The sequence below is a fragment of the Phoxinus phoxinus genome, assembly GCF_949152265.1.
Source record: "Phoxinus phoxinus genome assembly, chromosome: 24".
NCBI lineage: Eukaryota > Metazoa > Chordata > Actinopteri > Cypriniformes > Leuciscidae > Phoxinus > Phoxinus phoxinus.
In genome coordinates this window covers 24,827,598-24,848,220 of record NC_136899.1, presented here as the reverse complement: position 1 = coordinate 24,848,220, position 20,623 = coordinate 24,827,598, and the positions used below count along the sequence as shown (strand labels likewise).

Here is a 20,623-nt window from a genome sequence, read left to right as displayed (position 1 = left end):
CTAATGCCTACACTACACAGTCAGGGTGCCAACAAAATATGTGTCATAATAAATGCGTGTAGTAATAGCATTTAATTTTCTCAAAAAGAGAGTGTGGTGCCCCCAAAACATATGCTAATTAAATAAACATATTATTACACTAACGTTTAACAACCATAAAGTGTCACAATATTTAATTGTGAACTGTACAACTACAGTTTTATCATTTAAACCCCACCTCCATAAAAATATTAATAAAATGTTTTGCTCGAAAAGTGTTTGTATTAGGCATATCTTTCTTTAAAATACATACTGCTTGTTTTAAAATTGTTATAAGATGTAATAACATTTAAACCAGGTACATTTTTAGACATGTTGAATGTTTGTTGCAAGATTAAAATGGACATAACATCAATATTTACATATTCGGCCAAGCTTTTTTCCGATTGACTTTTATTTTGAAAAGACAGTAACCTCCAGTTATTTCCGGGTTGTCAGTCCGTGGACGTGCATAATAATTGTGTGATGAGACACAGAAAAGGTGAGGCTTCTTCTGCATGAACTTCACATTTGTGATTTTGTGTCTCTGTGTTGTGACTCAGCCAATGTTTATTTTTCTTCTTCATCTTCCTGAATGACAGATAATGCGCCTTTACCTGTGTGCTGACATGTAGCAACTAAAGGAGGTTTGTTCTGTCTCCAGCTTTGATTTTGTTGTCATATAGACATTAAGACATACATGATATAATACAACACAATTTTAAAAATTTTCAACACAATAATTTCAGAATATATATATAGATTATTCAGGTATTACCATATTTTTGGACAAATTGCCTATCATGGTAATACCATGGGCTGTAGTATTTTGCAATACAAATACCTTGGTTAATGAAAATTTTAGTAATTTATTGCAACCCACATTTTTACCTTTTTATGTCATCACTGTACTCAAGTAACACTCTAGTGCATTTTCCTAAAAAATCTAAATAAATACTGTTTAGATAATCAAATGTAGTTCTCCTCCTCTAGGTTTTCGACAGTAAGCCATGGATCTGAGCATGAAGTCCTACGGTGACCCAGATGAAGTGTGTGTGTTTCCATCAGCTGGCTGTAGCACTGAAGAACAGGCGAGAACGCTGGATCGACAGACATCAGGTGCTGCGTTTGATCTGGGTGAGGATGCAGGAGTTCACATTACACATCAGGCATACTGCATTCATTCACTACCGGTGTTGGGGAAAGTTACTTTTAAAAGTAATGCATTAAAATATTGCGCGTTACTCCCTTAAAAAGCAACTAATTGCATTACTTAGTTACTTTTTTAGAAAAGTAATGCGTTATGTTACTTTTGCGTTACTTTTTTGTTTTTTTATAACACAAACGGTCTATTTTTAGGCAAATGTAAAGACCCTTTCACAGCAAAAGTAAAATAATAATCCTCCGGCTGAAGGACATGTGTACAGTAGAGGAAAGCAAACCAGCAAACCTTTTCTATCTATCTATAGTCATTTCTGCTTATTAAACTGAATCATCGAAGGTCAGAAGCAATACATTGGTCAATAAAGTGAGATTAAATGCATAAATATTTATTTATTTAACATATTTAGTTATTGGAGGTTTGCATAGTATTCTGATTCTGCATTTCACTGATTTTATTCATTTTGAGGAATATTTTTAAAAAAATTTGCAAGTGAGATGAGAAATTTTTTTCTCATTTAGTCTAGAACTACAATAAACATCAAGTTCACACACACACACACACACACAAACACACACACACACACACACACACACACACACACACACAAACACACACACACACACACACGTGCCTTAAAGGAGCGCTGGGTCAATGAAAAAGTTCAGAGAAAAAATGTTTTGCAAATCAATTTATAAAACCAAATTAATATAATATTTATTTATTGAAAAAAAAAAAATATATATAATAGATATAATTGAATTTGACATTACTTGTTTTATTCTGTTTCCTAAAGACCTGTCTGTTATCATGAGATTAATAACTTTGTTATATGTTATGTCTCTCTTCAGGTTTCTACAGTATACTAGGCTTAACTGATGGAGTGCGTAGCTTTTCATTTCTTAAACATGTAGGAAGACACATCATGGCCATATTCCAGGATGAAAATGTCGAGATTCATCAGGCTCAAACTGTGAATGGTTGTGAGGAGCTTGAAGAATCATTTCCACACATGAGTCCAGATCTTAAATGCATTGAAAGTCTTTGGGATGTGCTGGAGGAGACTTTACAGAGAGCTGGACTCTTGTATTCTCAATACAAGACCAAAGATGTGTGCACCTCTCGATGGAAATAACATCACAACATTCATTCCCATCAAGAGGTGCATACATTATTAATCAATATTTTCATCTTAGAATATGACCGTGATGTGTCTTCCTACATGAAAAGCTACACACTCCATCAGTTAGGCCTAATATACTGTATAAACCTGAAAAGAGACATAAAATATAACAAAGTAATTAATCAGTTATGATTAGAAGAACTGCTGCCAAACATATAACATGCTAGACACAAATCAATCACTGCAAAAATGATCCAATCATAGACTCTTTAGCATTTGCGTATTTAAATCCAAACAGCGACTTTTTTTGTTGTTTTTTTGGCCAGGCTGTATAAATGATTACAGATGGTAACGTTGAAATAAATAGTGTGACTCGAACATTCAGGTTCATAAATGAAGTGCATGTTAACAGCCAAACGAATCAGCTCGTGAATCCTTCGTGAGGTGCATCCATTTTTGATCAACATTTTCATCTTAGAATATGACCATGATGTGTCTTCCTGCATGGTTGCTTAAGAAACTAAATGCTACACACTCCATCAGTTATGATTAGAAGAACTTTTGCCAAACATATAACATGCTAGAAACATAACAATCACTGCCATAATGATCCAATATAGACTCCTAAGCTTTTCTTTGTGCTGGATAGTGTATATATTAGTTAGGAAAGGAGTTCCTCGCTTAGGGGACCTCATATTTCCGTATGGTGTGTGTGAATGTGTTTTTTATTTTATTTATTTTTTAATCTACTCTGTATAAAGTGTTGTTTTGCTGTTGTAAGTTGTATGGACATGATCCTGAGGACCCCCATGAAAACGAGATGTTTCATCTCATGGGGTTGATCCTCTAATAAATAAATGTTTATAATAATAATAATGATAATTTAAGGGTGACCCTGAAAACCCCTGGCCTATAGAGCACAACTGGAGTCCTGTTTTATCTGACCGTTTTAGGCCGTATCTGACCGTATCATATGTAATCAGAAACTCTCTTATTGTTTACCTGTCAAATATATTGAATAGATGTGTGTATTTGTTGAGAGAGACAACATAACACAATTATTTTCCTTTACAAATGTCACCACAGACGACCACGCAAAGAGTGTGTCTGCCAGAGCGAGGCCGTTTCAGTGCTCTCAGTGCGGGAAGGGGTTTTCCCGGATCCAGCATCTGTCCGAACATGTGCGGATCCACACAGGAGAGAGGCCTTTTGAGTGCCTGGTGTGCGGGAAGACTTTCACCCGGGAAAGAGACCTCAAGACTCACCAGATTGTCCACACCGATGCGAAGGCCTTCCACTGTACGATCTGTGTGAAAAACTTCGCCCTGCTGTCCTCCTTGAGAAGACATCTGCGTGCATTTCATCAAGGTACACAATGTTGAGAATGCAGACAATAAGAGATTAGATTCTATGATTTTATGATTTTTCCATAGTTTCGGGGTGTTGTTAGGCCCAAAATAACGTGGACTGCTAAACCCCTTTTACTGTGGATACTGGTCTGGAACACCAACTGTGTTTACATCCAAAGTTGCGCAAAAAATTCCTGATCACATGATCTGTTGAGGCACTTTTTTTGTTGCGGATCGAGGGATTTATTTAGTAAATGTGTTTCCATTGCAGTTTATGTGCATGTTTTTTTATGCACATTTTTAGAAATGATGTGCATCTTGCTGTTTCCATTCAGCGTTTTTCATAAAAACAGGTGGATGGAAACATAGTACTTAAATTATAGTACTTAAACTCAAAAACTGTAACATCTACTTAAATTCTCCCTGTAGTCAATCATTTTATCCCTTAAAACTCACCTTTGATCACCAAAATTACATATTTTAATGTTTTTTCCTTGAAAAAAATTATTCATGCCTTAAAATAGCTTGAATGTAACTCTACACACTTAGTTTACTTTATATTCAAGCTATTTTAAGGCATGAAGAAGGAAAAAACATTTAAATGTGATCATTTTGGTGACCAAAGGTGAGTTTTAAGGGATAAAATGATGGACTACAGGGGAACCAAAGACAGCCTCAAAAACACAGTTTAAATCACTGGTGTTTCTGACGTCACAAACTATCTGATTGGTTACAAGGTAGTGTGTGACGTCAGAAACACCAGCGATTTCAAACCGTGTTTTTGAGACTGTCTTTGGTTCACTGCAGTTTTAAGGAGAACATACTCAGCAATGCTGTCGACTTATGAATTTACACATGGTTTGTCTTAAAGCAGATTAAAAACACCACATAGACACATAAACAACATTAAAAACTGGATTTTTACCACAGGGGGACTTAACCTAACCTAAAAAAACACCTAAAACTTCTGTGGGTCCTTGCAGTTTATTGGCCCATCCAGTCAGATTTGATTACAATTTTTGTCTAGTTGCATTTAATCAGTTACATAATCCAAAATATAAACACAGAAATCAGTGCTTAATTTAGATTGAATTCACTTTAATAAACCTTTCAGTGATAACAAAGGTCACAATCGCAAAATAAAACCTACCAGGGTATCGGTGTTCGGTAAACCATCATCATGCAGGGGCTTTTTTGTAATATTGATACGCAGAGATTTTGACCAATCAGAATAAAGCATCCTCTCTTTTTGCAGGTCAAGATGTTAGTACGGAGGGTAAGTGTTTAATTTGTGTTGAATGTGGGAAAAACTTTGCCTGTCAGCTTGAGGAGCATGAGCTAACACACACCGGAGAGATATCCCACCGCTGCCCCGACTGTGTCAACAGCTTCACGCGATCTCACCGTCAGACCTTCTCTGAGTCAGACGACGTGAACCGGCCAGATGCTCGTGTGGTCTCTGAAGATCTGCACACACACTTACAAACTGACGCGCTTAAGGACAATATTCAATCACACTCTGTGGACCTTGTAGACAGTATTGAGAGCGACGCATCTAATGAACACGATGCCCGAAGTCAACAGAAAGTGTGTGAGAGAGCGCCATCTCCTTCATCTGAGCTCTCTCGGGATCCTGCACTCTCTGCTGAGAAGGGTGAGTCTAATAAGTATATATATGTATAGTTATGGCTAACAGAAACCTTACCATGATTATCATATTCTGCATCCCAATTCGCTTACTTGTACTATGTCCAGTCCCACTTTATACTCAGGGCCAGATTTACAATCAGCTTGATTCAGCGCAAACTCTCTTTTGCTGTTAAAAAACTACTGTCAGGATTTACTAAAGACACGAATTGAAATATTAGCACTGGACAGGGTTATTTTAGCGGCTGACCTTGTTGCAAAAGCATTTGTAGGAGTTTCTCTTTCAGACGCAAAATTTATGGGAGGAGAGTTTTTCAATGAATCACGCAAGATGATTTACTAAGGTTTGCGCTAGTCAATTTACTGGTATTTTCTAAAAAAATGTACCGCCCAAAAAAGCATGTTTTAAACCAGATGCTAATTCTGCTCTTGGTAGATTGTGTTGGTCATTGTGGAAATGATCTGACTGGGTCTGTGATCTTTCATTTGTGCGTTATCAGTAAATCACGAGCAGAAGTGTCCACTCCCATCGGCGCTTTTATGAAATAGCACTACTAACTAACACAACCAGGCTCCGCCCCTTTATTCTGCATATGAATTATTTAAATGAGTTTATTATGATCTTTTTCATGCTCAAACAGCAACATTACACAGCAATGAAAGTGTAAAAAAATACAATACTTTAAATACATATTGTTCATCAGATTAGATATTAATTATTATAAAACCCCTTTCAGGGCATCTCTAGTGAACCCTTCGGACTCACGGCATATTTGTAGTTCTTTTCATTCATGTTTGTAGTTCTGAACCAGATCCTCATCCAAATGGGACGTGGACAATATTAGCCGTTAGATGAACACGGATCCATACTCCGAAAATCTACCCGAAATAATAGACCATCCGTGGACTGTCACCAGACTATGCTTTAGGACACAGTTATTCTAAACTAGGCTGGATAGTATAGTCAGCACTTTGGGATGCAGGTCTGGTTTCTACCAAAATACAGTAGCACAAGCCACCTTGAAATCTCATTGGTCCAAAATCCCACTCCCACTAGATATAAATATTAGGTGTACTTTCTTAAAGGTGTGCCATGTGTTATGTCATAAATGTTTTGCTAATTGTATTGTATTTTGTTTATTGATTTTTGATCAGTATTATTGATTTATTTTATTTTTCATTTTCTTATGTTATTAATTTTGTTTGCTTTGTGCTTGCTTTCTATTCACAGTATGCTTTCCTGTCATAACACTGTGAATGTGTGGTGATTGTGGTTGTGGTATGAATGCATGGGGGAGTGGTTGGGAGGTTTAAAGCTTGTCTTGTTAAAAAAAAAAAAAAAAAAAAGTCGCACTCCACATATCTGCTATTAACAGTGTGTCGTTTGCTCTTCTAGGCATTGGAGCACATAAGTCTCTTCAAGAGGAGGAGTTTACTGCTCTCCAGCAACTTCACGATGAAGACAAGCCGCACCAGTGCAATCACTGTGGAAAGAGGTTTCATAAGCAAGCAAAGCTTCGAATCCATCTGCGTGTTCACACCGGAGAGAGGCCGTACCAGTGCTCCCAGTGTGGGAAATATTTCAGTCAAGCAGTGAACCTTAAAAAACACCACCGTACTCATCACACAGAGGAGAGACCGTACCAGTGCACGCTCTGTGACAGGAGGTTTTCTCTCTCCTTCTCCCTGATAAAGCATCAGCGCGTCGCTCATCCAGGTGAGAATCATCCTGAACATTAAACCTGTGATGCGCCATCTCCTTTTCAAAAGTTACAGATATTGGTTAATCAGGGGTTTTCAAACTTTTTAATGCCACAGTCCTCTAAATATGATGATCCCTGCAAGAGTTCCTCTTTCTGACATGGAAAAGGCCTAATTTTCATGTATAAAGAAAGATACATCTGTGAAAAATATATCTAGAAAATATATACTTTCTATTATAAGTTTCTATGTTTTTTTGTGTGTGTGCTTTTTATCTTTTTCTAGAGTAAAATTCATTATAAAAACTCCAATGCCATTTTCATATTTTCATATAATTTGCATGGCATAACCAGGTCTAAAAAACACACTTTTATAATATAAATATATATTATATAATATATGTGCTTTTTATATTTTTCTAGAGTAAATTAATTTCTGATTATAAAACCTATTTTTACACAATTTAAAACATTTTTGAGGACCTTCTAGCACTGTGGTACTTAATTTCTACTTGAAATTAAGAAAATATTAAAATATTTTAGAGCTTGGCGTAACCAGAAAAATGTATATTCATTATAAAAACGGCAATGCCCTTTTCATATTTTAATCATTTGCATGGCTTAACCAGGTCTAAAAAACACACTTTTAAAATCAGGCTACCTCATATATCCAATGTCTAAAAAGCAGAAAATCTAGATTTTTAGTTGTTTTAGCTTATTTTAATGCTTTGAACCATATTTTACTGTGGACCAACTGGACTTTAGAGAAGATAGTGCAGGATTAAATGATTGGGAAACTTTCTCTTATGACTGTCATCCTCTTAATGAAATATCTCGAGCTTTTGTGAGTACCTACAGCTCAAGATCATCCACGCTGCTATAAAGAGCGTTTTAGTCTCGGGAAAGTCTTTTTTCCCAACCGCAATTAGATTTTATAATCAGTGTTAAATAAGATGATATACTTTTTTGATACTTGAGAACAAGACTTGTTGCTGTGTGTTTGTTGTTGTTGCTGTTTATTTATTCATTGTGTTTTTGTACTGCTGTGATGTATAAATGTCCCCCTGGGGATTAATAAAGTAAATCAAATCAAATCAAATTTTAAGTCATCTTTAGGCTCTCTTAGTGGTCTCGGTTTGAAAACCCCGGAGTTAAATAACCAATAGCATTGCTCAATACAATATTTGTTTGATCTGTTTCTTTTTTGTCTGTCATCATTGAAAATCCTGTTGATTTCTTTCTTTCAAAAGAACGTTTGAGTGTTGCCGAAAGGAAGCGCTTCACCTGTCCGTACTGTGGGAAAATATTTGGACGACACCAAGATATGGAGCAACACAAGCGCATCCACACCGGGGAGCGACCGTTCCGCTGCAGCGTGTGCAATAAAAGCTTCAGGCAGCGTTCGGTGCTGATCGTGCATAGGAAGATCCACACCGGAGAAAAGCCTTTCGAATGCTTCATATGCTTGAGACGGTTTTATGGTTCAGGGGATCTGAAGACTCATATGGGAACTCATACCGGCGTGAGACCGCACAGTTGTCCTCTGTGCTCCAAAAGCTTCCCTCGGCCCAGTAGCCTGCAAGCACACATGCAGTCGCATCTGAACAAGCTGCAGGAGCGAGAAGATCTGATCGCCGAGGCGGATGAGCTTATTCCTGAAGAGGGGGAACCGGCTGAAGCGAACGACGGGGAAGATGTCCGTGGTGTTTCTGCTTCATCACAGCTATCGGCAATGCTTTCTGGAAACCCTGGAGCTTCTGGAGACCGTATGTTCTCTAGTTGTTTTGGCCACACTTTACAATAAGGTTCATTAGGCCTCATCCACACTACTGCGTTTTAGTTTAGAAACGGAGAATTAAAACTAATAAGATCTCCGTCCACACCAGCATTTTAGCTGCGTATTAGAATTGATCTCCGTCCACATTAAAACGACTGAAAACGCTGATCACGTGACATGTAGGCGGTTGTAGCATTGTAAAATGCAGAATTTACTTGCACAACAGCTGCTAGCAAAGACATCTAAGTCAGTAACGCTTGTAATTCGTTATCCATGTTGCAGTCACTAACGTTACGTAGTCCAGGCTGTTTTTGTTTTCTGCCCGAGGACGGGTCATGTGATGGGTGGCTGACGAATCAGGGAAGGATACCCCATGACTGATGACACCCAATCATAGAGCCGAGCGTGAGCCTCTGCGTCATCGTTTCTAAAGTCCTCCGTTTTGACCGTCTTCACTAAAACGCCCTCCGGAGATTCAAAACGCAAAACGGGGTCGGCTGCGTTTCTAAACTGCTCCGTTTTAGGTCTTCGTTTTTGCCGTTGTAGTCTGGACGGGAGGTGCAAACGTAGCAAAAGGTCTCCGTTTCTAAACCAAAACACAGTAGTGTGGATGGGGCCTTAGTTAACATTAACTAATAATGAGCTGCACTTATACATCATTTGTTAAGTAAGGGATAATGTATAGCGAGGCGGTTGTTATAGCGAATACAACCCCGGCGGGCTGATCAGGATCCCGACACGAAGCGGAGCCTGACGGGGGTGTATTCGCTACAACAACCGCCTCGCTATACATTATCCCGCTTATTACATGCCTACCTACCAAATAAATCAATAATTTGACACAAAATATTGATTTAAAAAGGAGTTTATTGATTTAAAAACGATTGATATGGCTTCGTATGTCCTCTAGTTGTTTTGGCCACACTTTACAATAAGGTTCATTAGTTAACATTAACATTAACTAATAATGAACTGCACCTATACATCATTTGTTAATCTTTGTTAATGTTAATTTCAACATTTACTTATACTTTATTAAAATCATGTAAACATTTTTATTTTTTTTATAAAGGGACCATGTACAGTTTTTAACATAAATGTTTCCATTTCATGCATTGTACCGGATTTAGCCAAAGGCTAATTTTCATCCGTAGTCCCCATTAGTTAATGCAGTGTGAACTAACCTGAACAAACAATGAACAGCTGTATTTTTATTAACTAACATCAACAAAGATTAATAAATACTGTAACAAATGTTACCGTTGTTGTTTTTTGAATGTGTCTTAATAGCATAAATGCACAGTAATGTGTGTGAACATGTTTTACAGAAACGAGCACAGCGGATCATCTATTAGAGACTGAGACAGGACTGAATGAAGATCACGAGGCTGACCAGAGCTCCAGTGCAGAGCTGACAGGTCATCATCTGAAGCTTTATCATTGTGCCATATGCAACAAAACCTTCTCGCTCGCAATTTCCCTGAAAAGACATCAGCTTATATTTCATCCAGGTAGGAGGAGCTGCCAGGACACATTACAGTATTGAATGAAGATAAGAAATAAATTGTATTGTTCCACCTCAATAACTACTTATAAACTTATATAACCTTCAGAAATAACCTGATGTAAAATTAAAAAAGGTATCCGGGTATGCTGATATTTCCACAAATATCCACTCAATAATTCCTGTTAACACTTGGTTGAATTTAATGAGAAATAGGCACAGATACTTGTCTTTGGAGAGTTCACTTCCTGAAAGGATGAAGCAGTTTTGCAGAATTGTTTTCTATATACTCCAGTATTGTAACAGGGGTGAGTGATGATGGTAATGGGACTGACAGACATTTCTTACCTTTGGCACTGAAAGTATTTATTTAAAAAACAAATTTAATGATGATATTTCTATAGCTATGCATTTTTCAAAAATAATTTGTTTACGATAAAATATCCTGGTAACAGCGTTGACATTTTAATAATTCAATGACAAAATAGGCACATATACTTGTCCTTGGAGAGTTCACTTCCTGAAAAGATAAAGCAGTTTTGCAGAACTAAACAGTTCTTTTTTTTTTTATAATACTACAATATTGTAATTGGGGAGAGTGATTATGATAACAGGGTTGACATCCATTTCATAGTCTTGCCACTAAAAGTGTTTGTTCACAATATTTCTAAGCATATCCACTTTTCAAAAAAATAATTTGTTTACTTTACAAAATCCTGGTAGCAGGGTTGACTTTTTAATAATTAATGAAGAATATTTTTTTTTGGACTGTTCACTTCCTGAAAGGATAAAGCAGTTTTGCAGAATTGTTTTCTATAATACTACGGTATTGTAACAGGGGTGAGTGATGATGGAAGAATTTGACACTAAGAATGCATTTCTTATTTATTTGGCACTAAAGGTATTTATAAAAAAAAATAATAATAATAATATTTCTACAGCTATGCATTTTTCACAAATCATTTGTTTATGATAAAATATCCTGGTAACAGGGTTGACATTTTAATAATTCGATGACAAAATCGGCACAGATACTTGTCCTTGGAGAGTTAACTTCCTGAAAAGAAGCAGTTTTGCAGAATTGTTTTCTATAATACTACGGTATTGTAAAAGGTTTGAGTGCTGATGATAACAGAGTTGACGCAAAAGCACGAGTTTTCTAGTGGTTTTGCTAATATGGATCCTCCTTTGTCATTTGAGCAGATCAGCACGCTGACCTCGAGGGCAAGTGCTTCCCCTGCTCTTACTGCGGGAGGAAGTTTGGTCGACGCCAAGGCTTGCTACAGCACGAGCGGATTCACACGGGCGAACGACCCTTCAACTGTCCCACATGTAACAAAAGCTTCCGCCAGCGATCGGCTTTGGTTGTGCATATCAAAACTCACACGGGAGAGAGGTCGTTCCTGTGCTTCGTGTGCAGTAAGAGCTTTTATACCCCTGGAGACTTGAAGAAACACCTGGAAGTTCACACAGGAGTGAGGCCGCACAACTGCCCCGTCTGCAGCAAGGGGTTCGGGCGGCCCAGTTTCCTCAGAGCTCACATGCGAATTCATGAAAGTAAGTTTGACGTTCCTCAGAAATGTCAGTCCTCAAAAATTTTATCTTTCTTTTAGTGCAGGGCAACGATTAATCACATCCAAAATAAAAGTTTGTGTTTACATAATACGTGTGTGTACTGTGTATAATTATTTTGTATATATAAATACGCACATGCGTGTATATATGTACGAAATATTTGCATGTATATATTAGGGCTGTCAAAAGATTAATCGCGATTAATCGCATCCAAAATAAAAGTTTGTGTTTACATAATATATGTGTGTGTACTGTGTAGAATTATTTATATATATAAAAACACACACAATCATGTATAAATTTAAGAAAAATTGGTTATATTTATATATAATATAAATTATATAAATGTATATACAGTATATAAATGCAATTATTCCTTAAATATAAATATGAATGTGTGTGTATTTATACATAATAATTCTACACAGTACACACACATATATCATGTAAACACAAACTTTTATTTTGGATGTGATTAATCACGATTAATCTTTTGACAGCCCTAGTACCGGTATATACATTTATATATAATTTATATTATACATAAATATATTATACATAAATAAATTTTTTTCTTAAATATATAGATGCATGTGTGTGTATTTAGATTACATAATATATGTGTGTACTGTGTATAATTATTTTGTATATATAAATACGCACAAAATGTATATATGTACGAAATATTTGCATGTATATACATTTATATATAATTTATATTATACATAAATATATTATACATACATAATTTTTTTTAATTAAATGTATAGATGCATGTGTGTGTATTTATATATACAAAATAATTATACACAATACACACACATATATTATGTAAACACAAACTATTATTTTGGATGCGATTAATCGTTGCCGCACAGCACTCTACTTTCTTTATACATTTTTTTTTTGATGATTAAATTTTTTTATTATTAATTTATAAATTTATAAATTGTTTTCTCTTTGTTTTCCAGAAGCGTCCACAAAGAAGCAAAGTGGAACGGAGAAACCAACTGGTGGTCCAAAAGTGGACTTGCAGGAGAAGCCATTTGAATGCTCTCACTGTGGGAAAAGATTCAGTCAGCATTGTATGTTTAAAATCCACCAGCGGATCCACACAGGAGAGAGACCTTACAAGTGCTCCCAGTGTGGCCTGAGCTTTCGCTGGAGGAGAAACCTGATCTCCCACCAGAGCGGACACCCGGGCCAGAACCCGCTCCAGTGCTCGATGTGCGATGAAACATTCCTCTCGGAAGCAAGTCTCAAAAAACACCAAGATGCTTTTCATACAGGTAAGACGTGGCTAGCGATCAGAAGCATTTATACCATAAAGAAGTGCTGTTTACGCATTTTTAACTCTTTATATTGGCATCGGCACAGCCATTACATATTTAAAACAGTAATATCCTATACTAAACCTAAACTAATCTTGACAAACTATATACTGTATCATTTGAAAGCTTACAATCTCTAGTTTACATATTTGGTGGCTGTGTTCAGACCTTTATTTTGAAATAGTGATGAACATGAAAAATCATGAAAGAATGGTAGAAACCTCAGTTTGTTTTCATGCCAAGAGTTCAAAAGATAGCATCCATTCAATTCTTTTGAAAAAAAAAGTTCTGAAATTTTTTTAAATATAAAGAAAATAATAATAGATTCAGCATTAGTGATGTGCAGCGAGCTATAATGCACATACGTGATCTTCTGTGTTTCTTAGAGGTTGAATTCATTTAAAAATCTGCCAATCTTCCAACACTACTTCTGAATAGGATGTCTACTTCAGAAATTGTATGAAAATTGTAAAAATAATGGTTCAGATCACTCAAACAACATATGGAAATGGAGGCGCCCTTATATGGTCAGTAGTGTCCACTAGTGGAGAAGTGTGGTACTGCGCCCAAACTAAATCTCACTGAAATCTCTGAGATATCAACCTAACATTTGAAACACAACTTGTTCAGATTTTTGGCTTTGATTTTTTTGCATTTTTAGAGTCCACCAGGTTTTGAAAATATATATGTTATATAAAATATGAATAATAAAAATGTTAACATTGTACATTTTCATAAACTCAAACTTCTATAACTTTTTTTCTTTTTAACTTTCTTAATTGATTTCACTTCTACAAAAATCTGCCAAATGTCTTACATCTATATTCCAAAGCATTCTTGAATTACAACCATTTAAGTTCGGAATGTGCATTTTCATGTCTAATAAAAATAGGGGGCGCCGCTTAAGGGGTTAATGCTTTGAAATAAATCTTTATTTTTTGAGGCAATAGTTCACCCAAAAAAATCTAATTCTGTTACCATTTACTCACCCGTATGTTGTTTCAAACCTGTATGAGTTTATTTCTATTGTTGAACTAAAAAAGAAGATATTTTGAAGAATCTTGAAAGTTATTGACTTTTTTTTCCCTATTATGGAAGTCAATGGCTACCCTCAAACTGTTTGATTATAAGCATTCTTCCAAATATCTTCCTTTTAGTTAAACCGAAGAAACTCGGTTATACAGGTTAGAAACAACATAAGGAAGAGTAAATGATGACAGCATTTTCTTTTTTGGGTGAACTGTCCCTTTAACGTCAGTAATATATCACCTCATACATTTTTGGAGTTGAGGTTATAAAAAAATGAATGCCTGATGATGACAAATTTCTTACTGAACATTTTCTTTAGTAGTTCTTCAGTTTCTCTTTGATTCACATACATTTTTTTTTTTGCATAATGTATTATTTTGAAAAGTAAATTTTTGTCTTAGATTTGGTGCTTTGCATCTATACACACTACACTGGAATTACAATCAATGCATCGCAAGCTCAAATGTTGCATTTCTGACAAAAGTTATTAAATAAATATAAATATAAATTATTTACATTTACATTTATTAATTTTAGCTTTTATCCAACAATAGAAGCAGTGAAACTAACAATAGGGCAACAAAATGCAAGTGCTATGACCCTTCCCAGTTTAATCTAACGCAGTACGTGTACTTAAATAAAAAGATAATATATATAGAATTAGGGTTTATGAATTATTATTATTATTATTTACTGAATTATTATAGTAATTAATCCAGATTAATCGAATCCAAAATAAAAGTTTGTGTTTACATAATGTGTAAACACACACACACATGCATGTATATATTTAAGAAATATGTGTTAATATATAATATAATTCTATTTATATATAATATAAATCATATAAAAATATATATGCAGTATATAAATGCAAATATTTCTCAAATATATACATGCATGTGTGTATTTCTATATACAACATAATTATACACAATACACACACATATATTATGTAAACACACTTTTATTTTAGATTCGATTAATCACGATTTATCGTTTACAGCCCTATATAGAAGAGAAGATAAAGTGTTAGTATTAATGGATCAAGTGTTGCTGAAAAAGATGCGTCTGTTGACTCATATATTTTATATTACATGCATTATTTTAGCATTTATTTTATTAGTAATTCAAATGAATTGACTGAAAATGTTAACAAATATTTAATTATTATAATTGCAGGGGTGTCTCATACATGCAGTTTGTGTTTGAAGACGTTCACTCAGGCGGCTGGCCTCAGGAAACACGTGCGCTATGTTCACGAAGGAGAACGGCCTCACAAATGCTCCGAGTGCGGGAGAGGATTCGTCAAGCTCTCGGACCTCGCGCGGCACCAGCGCCGGCACCACTACGACCGCGGCGACGAACTCTTCCAGTGCTCGCAGTGTGAGCGCAGCTTCAGTCATCCCAGCAGTCTGGTCCTGCACCGGCGCACACACACCGAGGAGAAGCACGAGTGCCCGCAGTGCGAGAAGGTCTTCAGTCAGCCGGGACACCTGAAGGTCCACCTGCGCACTCACTCCAAGGAGAATAAACCCAAATTCGAGTGTCCTGAATGTGGGAAGAGTTTTGGGCAAGCGAAAGATCTGGTGGTTCATCAGAGGGTGCACACCGGAGAGAAGCCGTACCACTGTCCTCAGTGCAAGAAGAGCTACCGACAGTTTGCACATTTATCGGTACATCTGCGAAGTCACACGGGGGAGAAGCCGTACCAGTGCCCCATATGCCTCAAGTTCTTCGCTCATTCGTCATCCATGAAAAAACACCTGCGTGTGATGCATGCTGGTATGGGAGAGTTCATCCGGAAATTAAAGATCATTTACTCGCCTTCATGACATTTAGAACCGGTATGACTTTCTATTTTCTGTCTGTATTTCAAATGTTTTACAGAGGGGAAGGATTTACCTGCCACAAAGGAGGTTGTAAAGGTCACCGTTGGCGTAGGCCCGTCTAACACAACTGTAGAAGTTAAGAAAGAACCAGAGTCTGGTGATGAATACGGTAAGTATGGCTTAGGTTATGATAAACGGCTGGGCTTTATAAAAATATAAATGTGTATTTCTCTTACACTCAAAAAAAATAAGCTGCTGAACGAACTTAATTAAGTTAAGGAAAACTTTTCCACGAAATTGAATTACATTTTTCCAACAAAATCTAATTGGTTTGAAATGATTTGTTGTAATCTTGTTGTATGAACTTAAATTAATTTAGTCAATCCTACTAGATAAAGTTTAGTCAGGTTAGTTTTTGTCCTGCCTAAAATCCCCATCATTATACTTTTAGCTAATTTGACTCTACAATCACTTCTAATGCTAGATGTTATGTTACTAGTGTTCTGTTTAATTAAATCAACGTTTTACATAGTAATATTAAGTACTTGTACAGTTCTGCGAGTGTGTTTAATGCAAATCAAGTCTACACTGAGCGCCCACACCCTAAACACAGTCGCCACTCTTCTGCATAATGGGAACCACAAAATTCAAAAACATTACAGAAAGTCCTCTAAGTTTCTAACATAATTGAACATTAAACACTAACATTAACTACAACATCTTTCCATTTACTGAAAAACACATAAAATAACACTTTAATCCCTAAATTTATGCAGTCGCTTGCAAAGCATGCTGGGAACTACAGATCCACCACCCAGTTAGATGTCAACAAAAATGATTACTGTAGTTTTCACACAAATGAATTAAGCAAACTTCCGTCTTAAATATATTAGGTTGATTGAACACAATTAAATTAAGTTGTGACAAAATATTAAACAATCGTGTTATTTTTGCTTATTTTAATGAATTAAATTTAACAAGAGGTCAAAATTCATTTGAGTGTACGTGGTTCGATAGAGGAAAGAGGAAGTAGCCACCAGCCTCTCCTTCAAAATGAATGACGTGTGGTCATAAAGATGGCGCACACTTCTGTGTTTTCTAAGAAACATTTCACTCTTTTCAGTATTTCCATCTGATTATTGTACTTTTTGGCTACAAGAATACAAGCTTCATATCCATGAACAGGACTGACACCATATCAAACACTTAATAAGGTCTTCTTCTTTTCTTTGGAAATAAACGCTGCATCATGCACAACTGCTTTTGTTTACAACTTGTATGGTCAAATTTGCACTCACATTCCCAGTGAAAACTTTTTTTTTTTTTTAATTCAGTTGTAATTTGCCTTCACAGACGATAAACATGCCACATTAATAGGGCTGTCCGCGACTAAAGACTTTTCTAGTCGACTTGTAGTCGTTCATTAAAGCCATTAGTCGACTAATCGCACGTTTATATTTATTGAATTACTGAAACATAATGAGCCTTTAATAAAGGCTATATAGGCGTAATATATAGCCTAGCTTGCAGCAAAGCGTGGTACAAGTTTGATTATCAATGTTTCAGAAACAATAGCAAGGAGACCTTTATGCCTGGTTCAGATTACACCATTTTTTTGTGTGTTACGATAGTCACTGTGTCAGATTACACGATTTTGACTCCTAAAGTCGTGTCGTGGACAAGAAACATGTCAGACTACACGTTGCTTTCCGACCAGCCATCGTGTGCCGTCTCACACACACACATTCATTCGCACACATATATACACACGCACTCCTACTCGCATACACACACACACACACACTCTCTTGCGCTCACTCACTCACTCACACAAACGCACACATGCTCACTCACACACACGCGCACACACACTCACTCACTCTCGCTCGCTCACTCACTAGCGCACACACACTCTCTTGCGCTCACTCTCACACACACACACACACACGTGCTCACTCACTCACATACACAAACGCACAGATGCTCACACACACACGCGCTCACTCACACATTCAAACGCACGCATGCTCACTAACACACACACACACACACACTCACTCTCACTCACTCACTAGCGCGCACACACAATCTCGCGTTCACTCACTCACACACACAAACACACACATGCTCACTCACACACACACTCATGCTCACTCACACACACACACACACTCATGCTCACTCACACACACACACACACACACACACACACACACACACACACACACACACTCACTCACTCACTCACTCACTCACTCACTGGCGCACACACACTCTCTCGCGCTCACTCACACACACACACGCACCCTCACTCACTCACTCACACACATGCTCACGCACACACACACTCACTCACTCGCTCACTCACTAGCGCACACACTCTCTCTCGCCCACTAGCTCACTCGTCGTGGAGGACTGGGGAAAAAATCAAACATGTTAGTCTTTTTGTCATGATGTCGTGAGGCATCGCAGACGTGACGTAGGTTGTTGCCCACTATGAAACACAACACGAGATGAAACGATCGAATCTTGCGTCCTGACGCCCGTTGTCGTTTACGAATCCCCACGACACCCTGCGTCAAACGAATCGGGCTAAAATCGTGTAATCTCAACCAGGCATTAATAAACTAGTGTTTTCTGAGTCGGTGTCGGGTGCAAAGATGAATTTGGCGATGCTGACTCGCCATCTCCGCATTGGAGGAAATGCATTTAATGCATAATGCATTTCATGAAATTACATAATCAGAGAGTAGCCTATTTGTTCGAATTGAATTGGTTCATTTAAAAGTAGACATTTCAAGCTTTCTATAGATAAAGTTTTGAATGACGTATTACTCTTCTCTAGATGACCAAAAATGACGGCGTATTTTAAGTTGTTTCTGTTGTTATTAGAGGGAAAAATTGCAAGTGATTGCGCCGGCGCCTCCATGTCATACAGTAATTCTTTCGCTTCCACACAAACACTTGGATATGCACCTGATAATAGCGCACGTTTATCCAGGTTAGCATTGAGCGAGTAGCCATGTAGAGTTGCTACTACGGTACTTGTTTTACATGATTGGCTATATTTGAGGTCGATAGTCGACTATTACGGGGAAGCCCTGCAAATAAAAATGACTGAAATTATTACTTCTTCCTGCAATGTAACTACACTGGTATGTTTTTGCAGAATGTCAAGTGAAATCTGAAGAAAACTGCTTTGCTATAATGGATGACGTGAAGGCTATTACGGTCTCCTCGGCTCCTTCCAGTCCAGTATCATCTGAGACTTTTAGAAATGAATGATGTGGATGGACACACCAGGGTTTCTCACCTTGCCAAACATCAGAGCACAAGGACTGCTAGTATCCCGATGCCAAAAAAAGCAGTTTTTTAAGAAATACAATTGCATTCTACATTTACTCCAGAAGCCGATCTCCATCCGTGAAGACTCGAATCCTCTTCATTAGAAAGGTGGTATTGAGTGAGACTAAAAACTCTGATCAAGAATCCACACCACGGCATTCAATGTGAGTTTCAGTGGAGATGATTAAATTCACATGGAAAACAATCCCGATCAACGTTCCTGATGAGAACCGGAACTTTATACATTCACAAATTACCTACAAATGTTTTTTAAACTGTTGATGTATACATGAACTTTTGCCAAATAGAAGATCTTGACCAAATTTATACTGGAGAGCCTTGACATTTGGCATCTGCTGTGAGTAGAGCTTCCATCTGGTAGAAAAGAGTGATTTCCAGCACTCAGACTGGCTAAATCTTGTTGAATGAACATGCAAAAAGGACGTTGATATAGTAGAGGGTTCTTCTATTCTTCTCCTGAAGGTCCACTGTCATTTAGACTTCAGTTACTACCATGATCAAGCTCATCTGCCTGTAATTGTCAAGTAACCTTTAGACCGTTATTAGCTTGTTCGAGGGTGTTAGCATCAGAGCTAAACTCTCTAGAATTGAACAAGCCTAATATAGTACGAAAACTTTATCACGTTCCTGTTACAGAATCTGTGCTTGTCATTCTACACATTTCCTGACCTTTACATATTCATCAGTTAAGTATTTTAAGCTCAAAGCTGTATTTATTACATTTGACTGTTTTTAAATCCATTCCACAGATTTGTTCCTCAAAAATCAGTGTAGAAAATGTAAAGTCTGTAAATGAAAATGTAAAACCACAAACTCATTGCATTAATATTATAATGTATTACTTTGACCACCAAAGTTTTTGTAATAATGTGTTTCTTTTATACCTGACATCTCATAATAGATGTAAATTAAATTAATGATTTCAATTTGAAAATATGTTTCTATATAATCTTTTTTTTTTTGTGGTCACAGTAACAATTTTCCTTTTATTGTCTGCCTATTTCTCTGGCCCTGTCCCAAAATGGCACCCTAAACACTCACGGTCAGAAATCTTTATTAATAGAGCATCACAGTCCCGCCCACAGCCGGTGCCGGAAGTAAGAATTCAATACAATTTCTCCATTGACATTTGGGGTATAAGCCATTAAAACGTAACCATACATGGTAGACTTAAAACCAGCTACGGCTGTACTAAGCGATTGTATATGCT

General features: G+C 36.8%; 1 protein-coding gene across 1 annotated transcript; it reads left to right on the top strand.

Annotated features, from left to right (window-relative positions):
• The first annotated feature begins 449 nt into the window (after window positions 1–449).
• znf271 (zinc finger protein 271) lies at window positions 450–20,343 on the top strand. Its single transcript, XM_079602512.1, has 13 exons — window positions 450–520; window positions 621–665; window positions 1,012–1,155; window positions 3,390–3,671; window positions 4,908–5,306; window positions 6,696–7,016; window positions 8,250–8,765; window positions 10,105–10,287; window positions 11,484–11,837; window positions 12,827–13,144; window positions 15,398–16,000; window positions 16,106–16,216; window positions 19,217–20,343. The coding sequence occupies exons 3-13, from the start codon at window positions 1,029–1,031 to the stop codon at window positions 19,330–19,332; spliced, it is 3,330 nt and encodes a 1,109-aa protein (XP_079458638.1). The 5' UTR covers window positions 450–520; window positions 621–665; window positions 1,012–1,028; the 3' UTR covers window positions 19,333–20,343.
• The last annotated feature ends 280 nt before the right edge of the window (window positions 20,344–20,623 follow it).

Coding starts and splice junctions, on each gene's coding strand:
- znf271 (XM_079602512.1), top strand. CDS start 1,029: ATGGATCTGAGCATGAAGTCCTACGGTGACCCAGATGAAGTGTGTGTG. Junction 5,307..6,695: donor TGCACTCTCTGCTGAGAAGG/GTGAGTCTAATA, acceptor TTGCTCTTCTAG/GCATTGGAGCACATAAGTCT. Junction 11,838..12,826: donor TCACATGCGAATTCATGAAA/GTAAGTTTGACG, acceptor TTTGTTTTCCAG/AAGCGTCCACAAAGAAGCAA.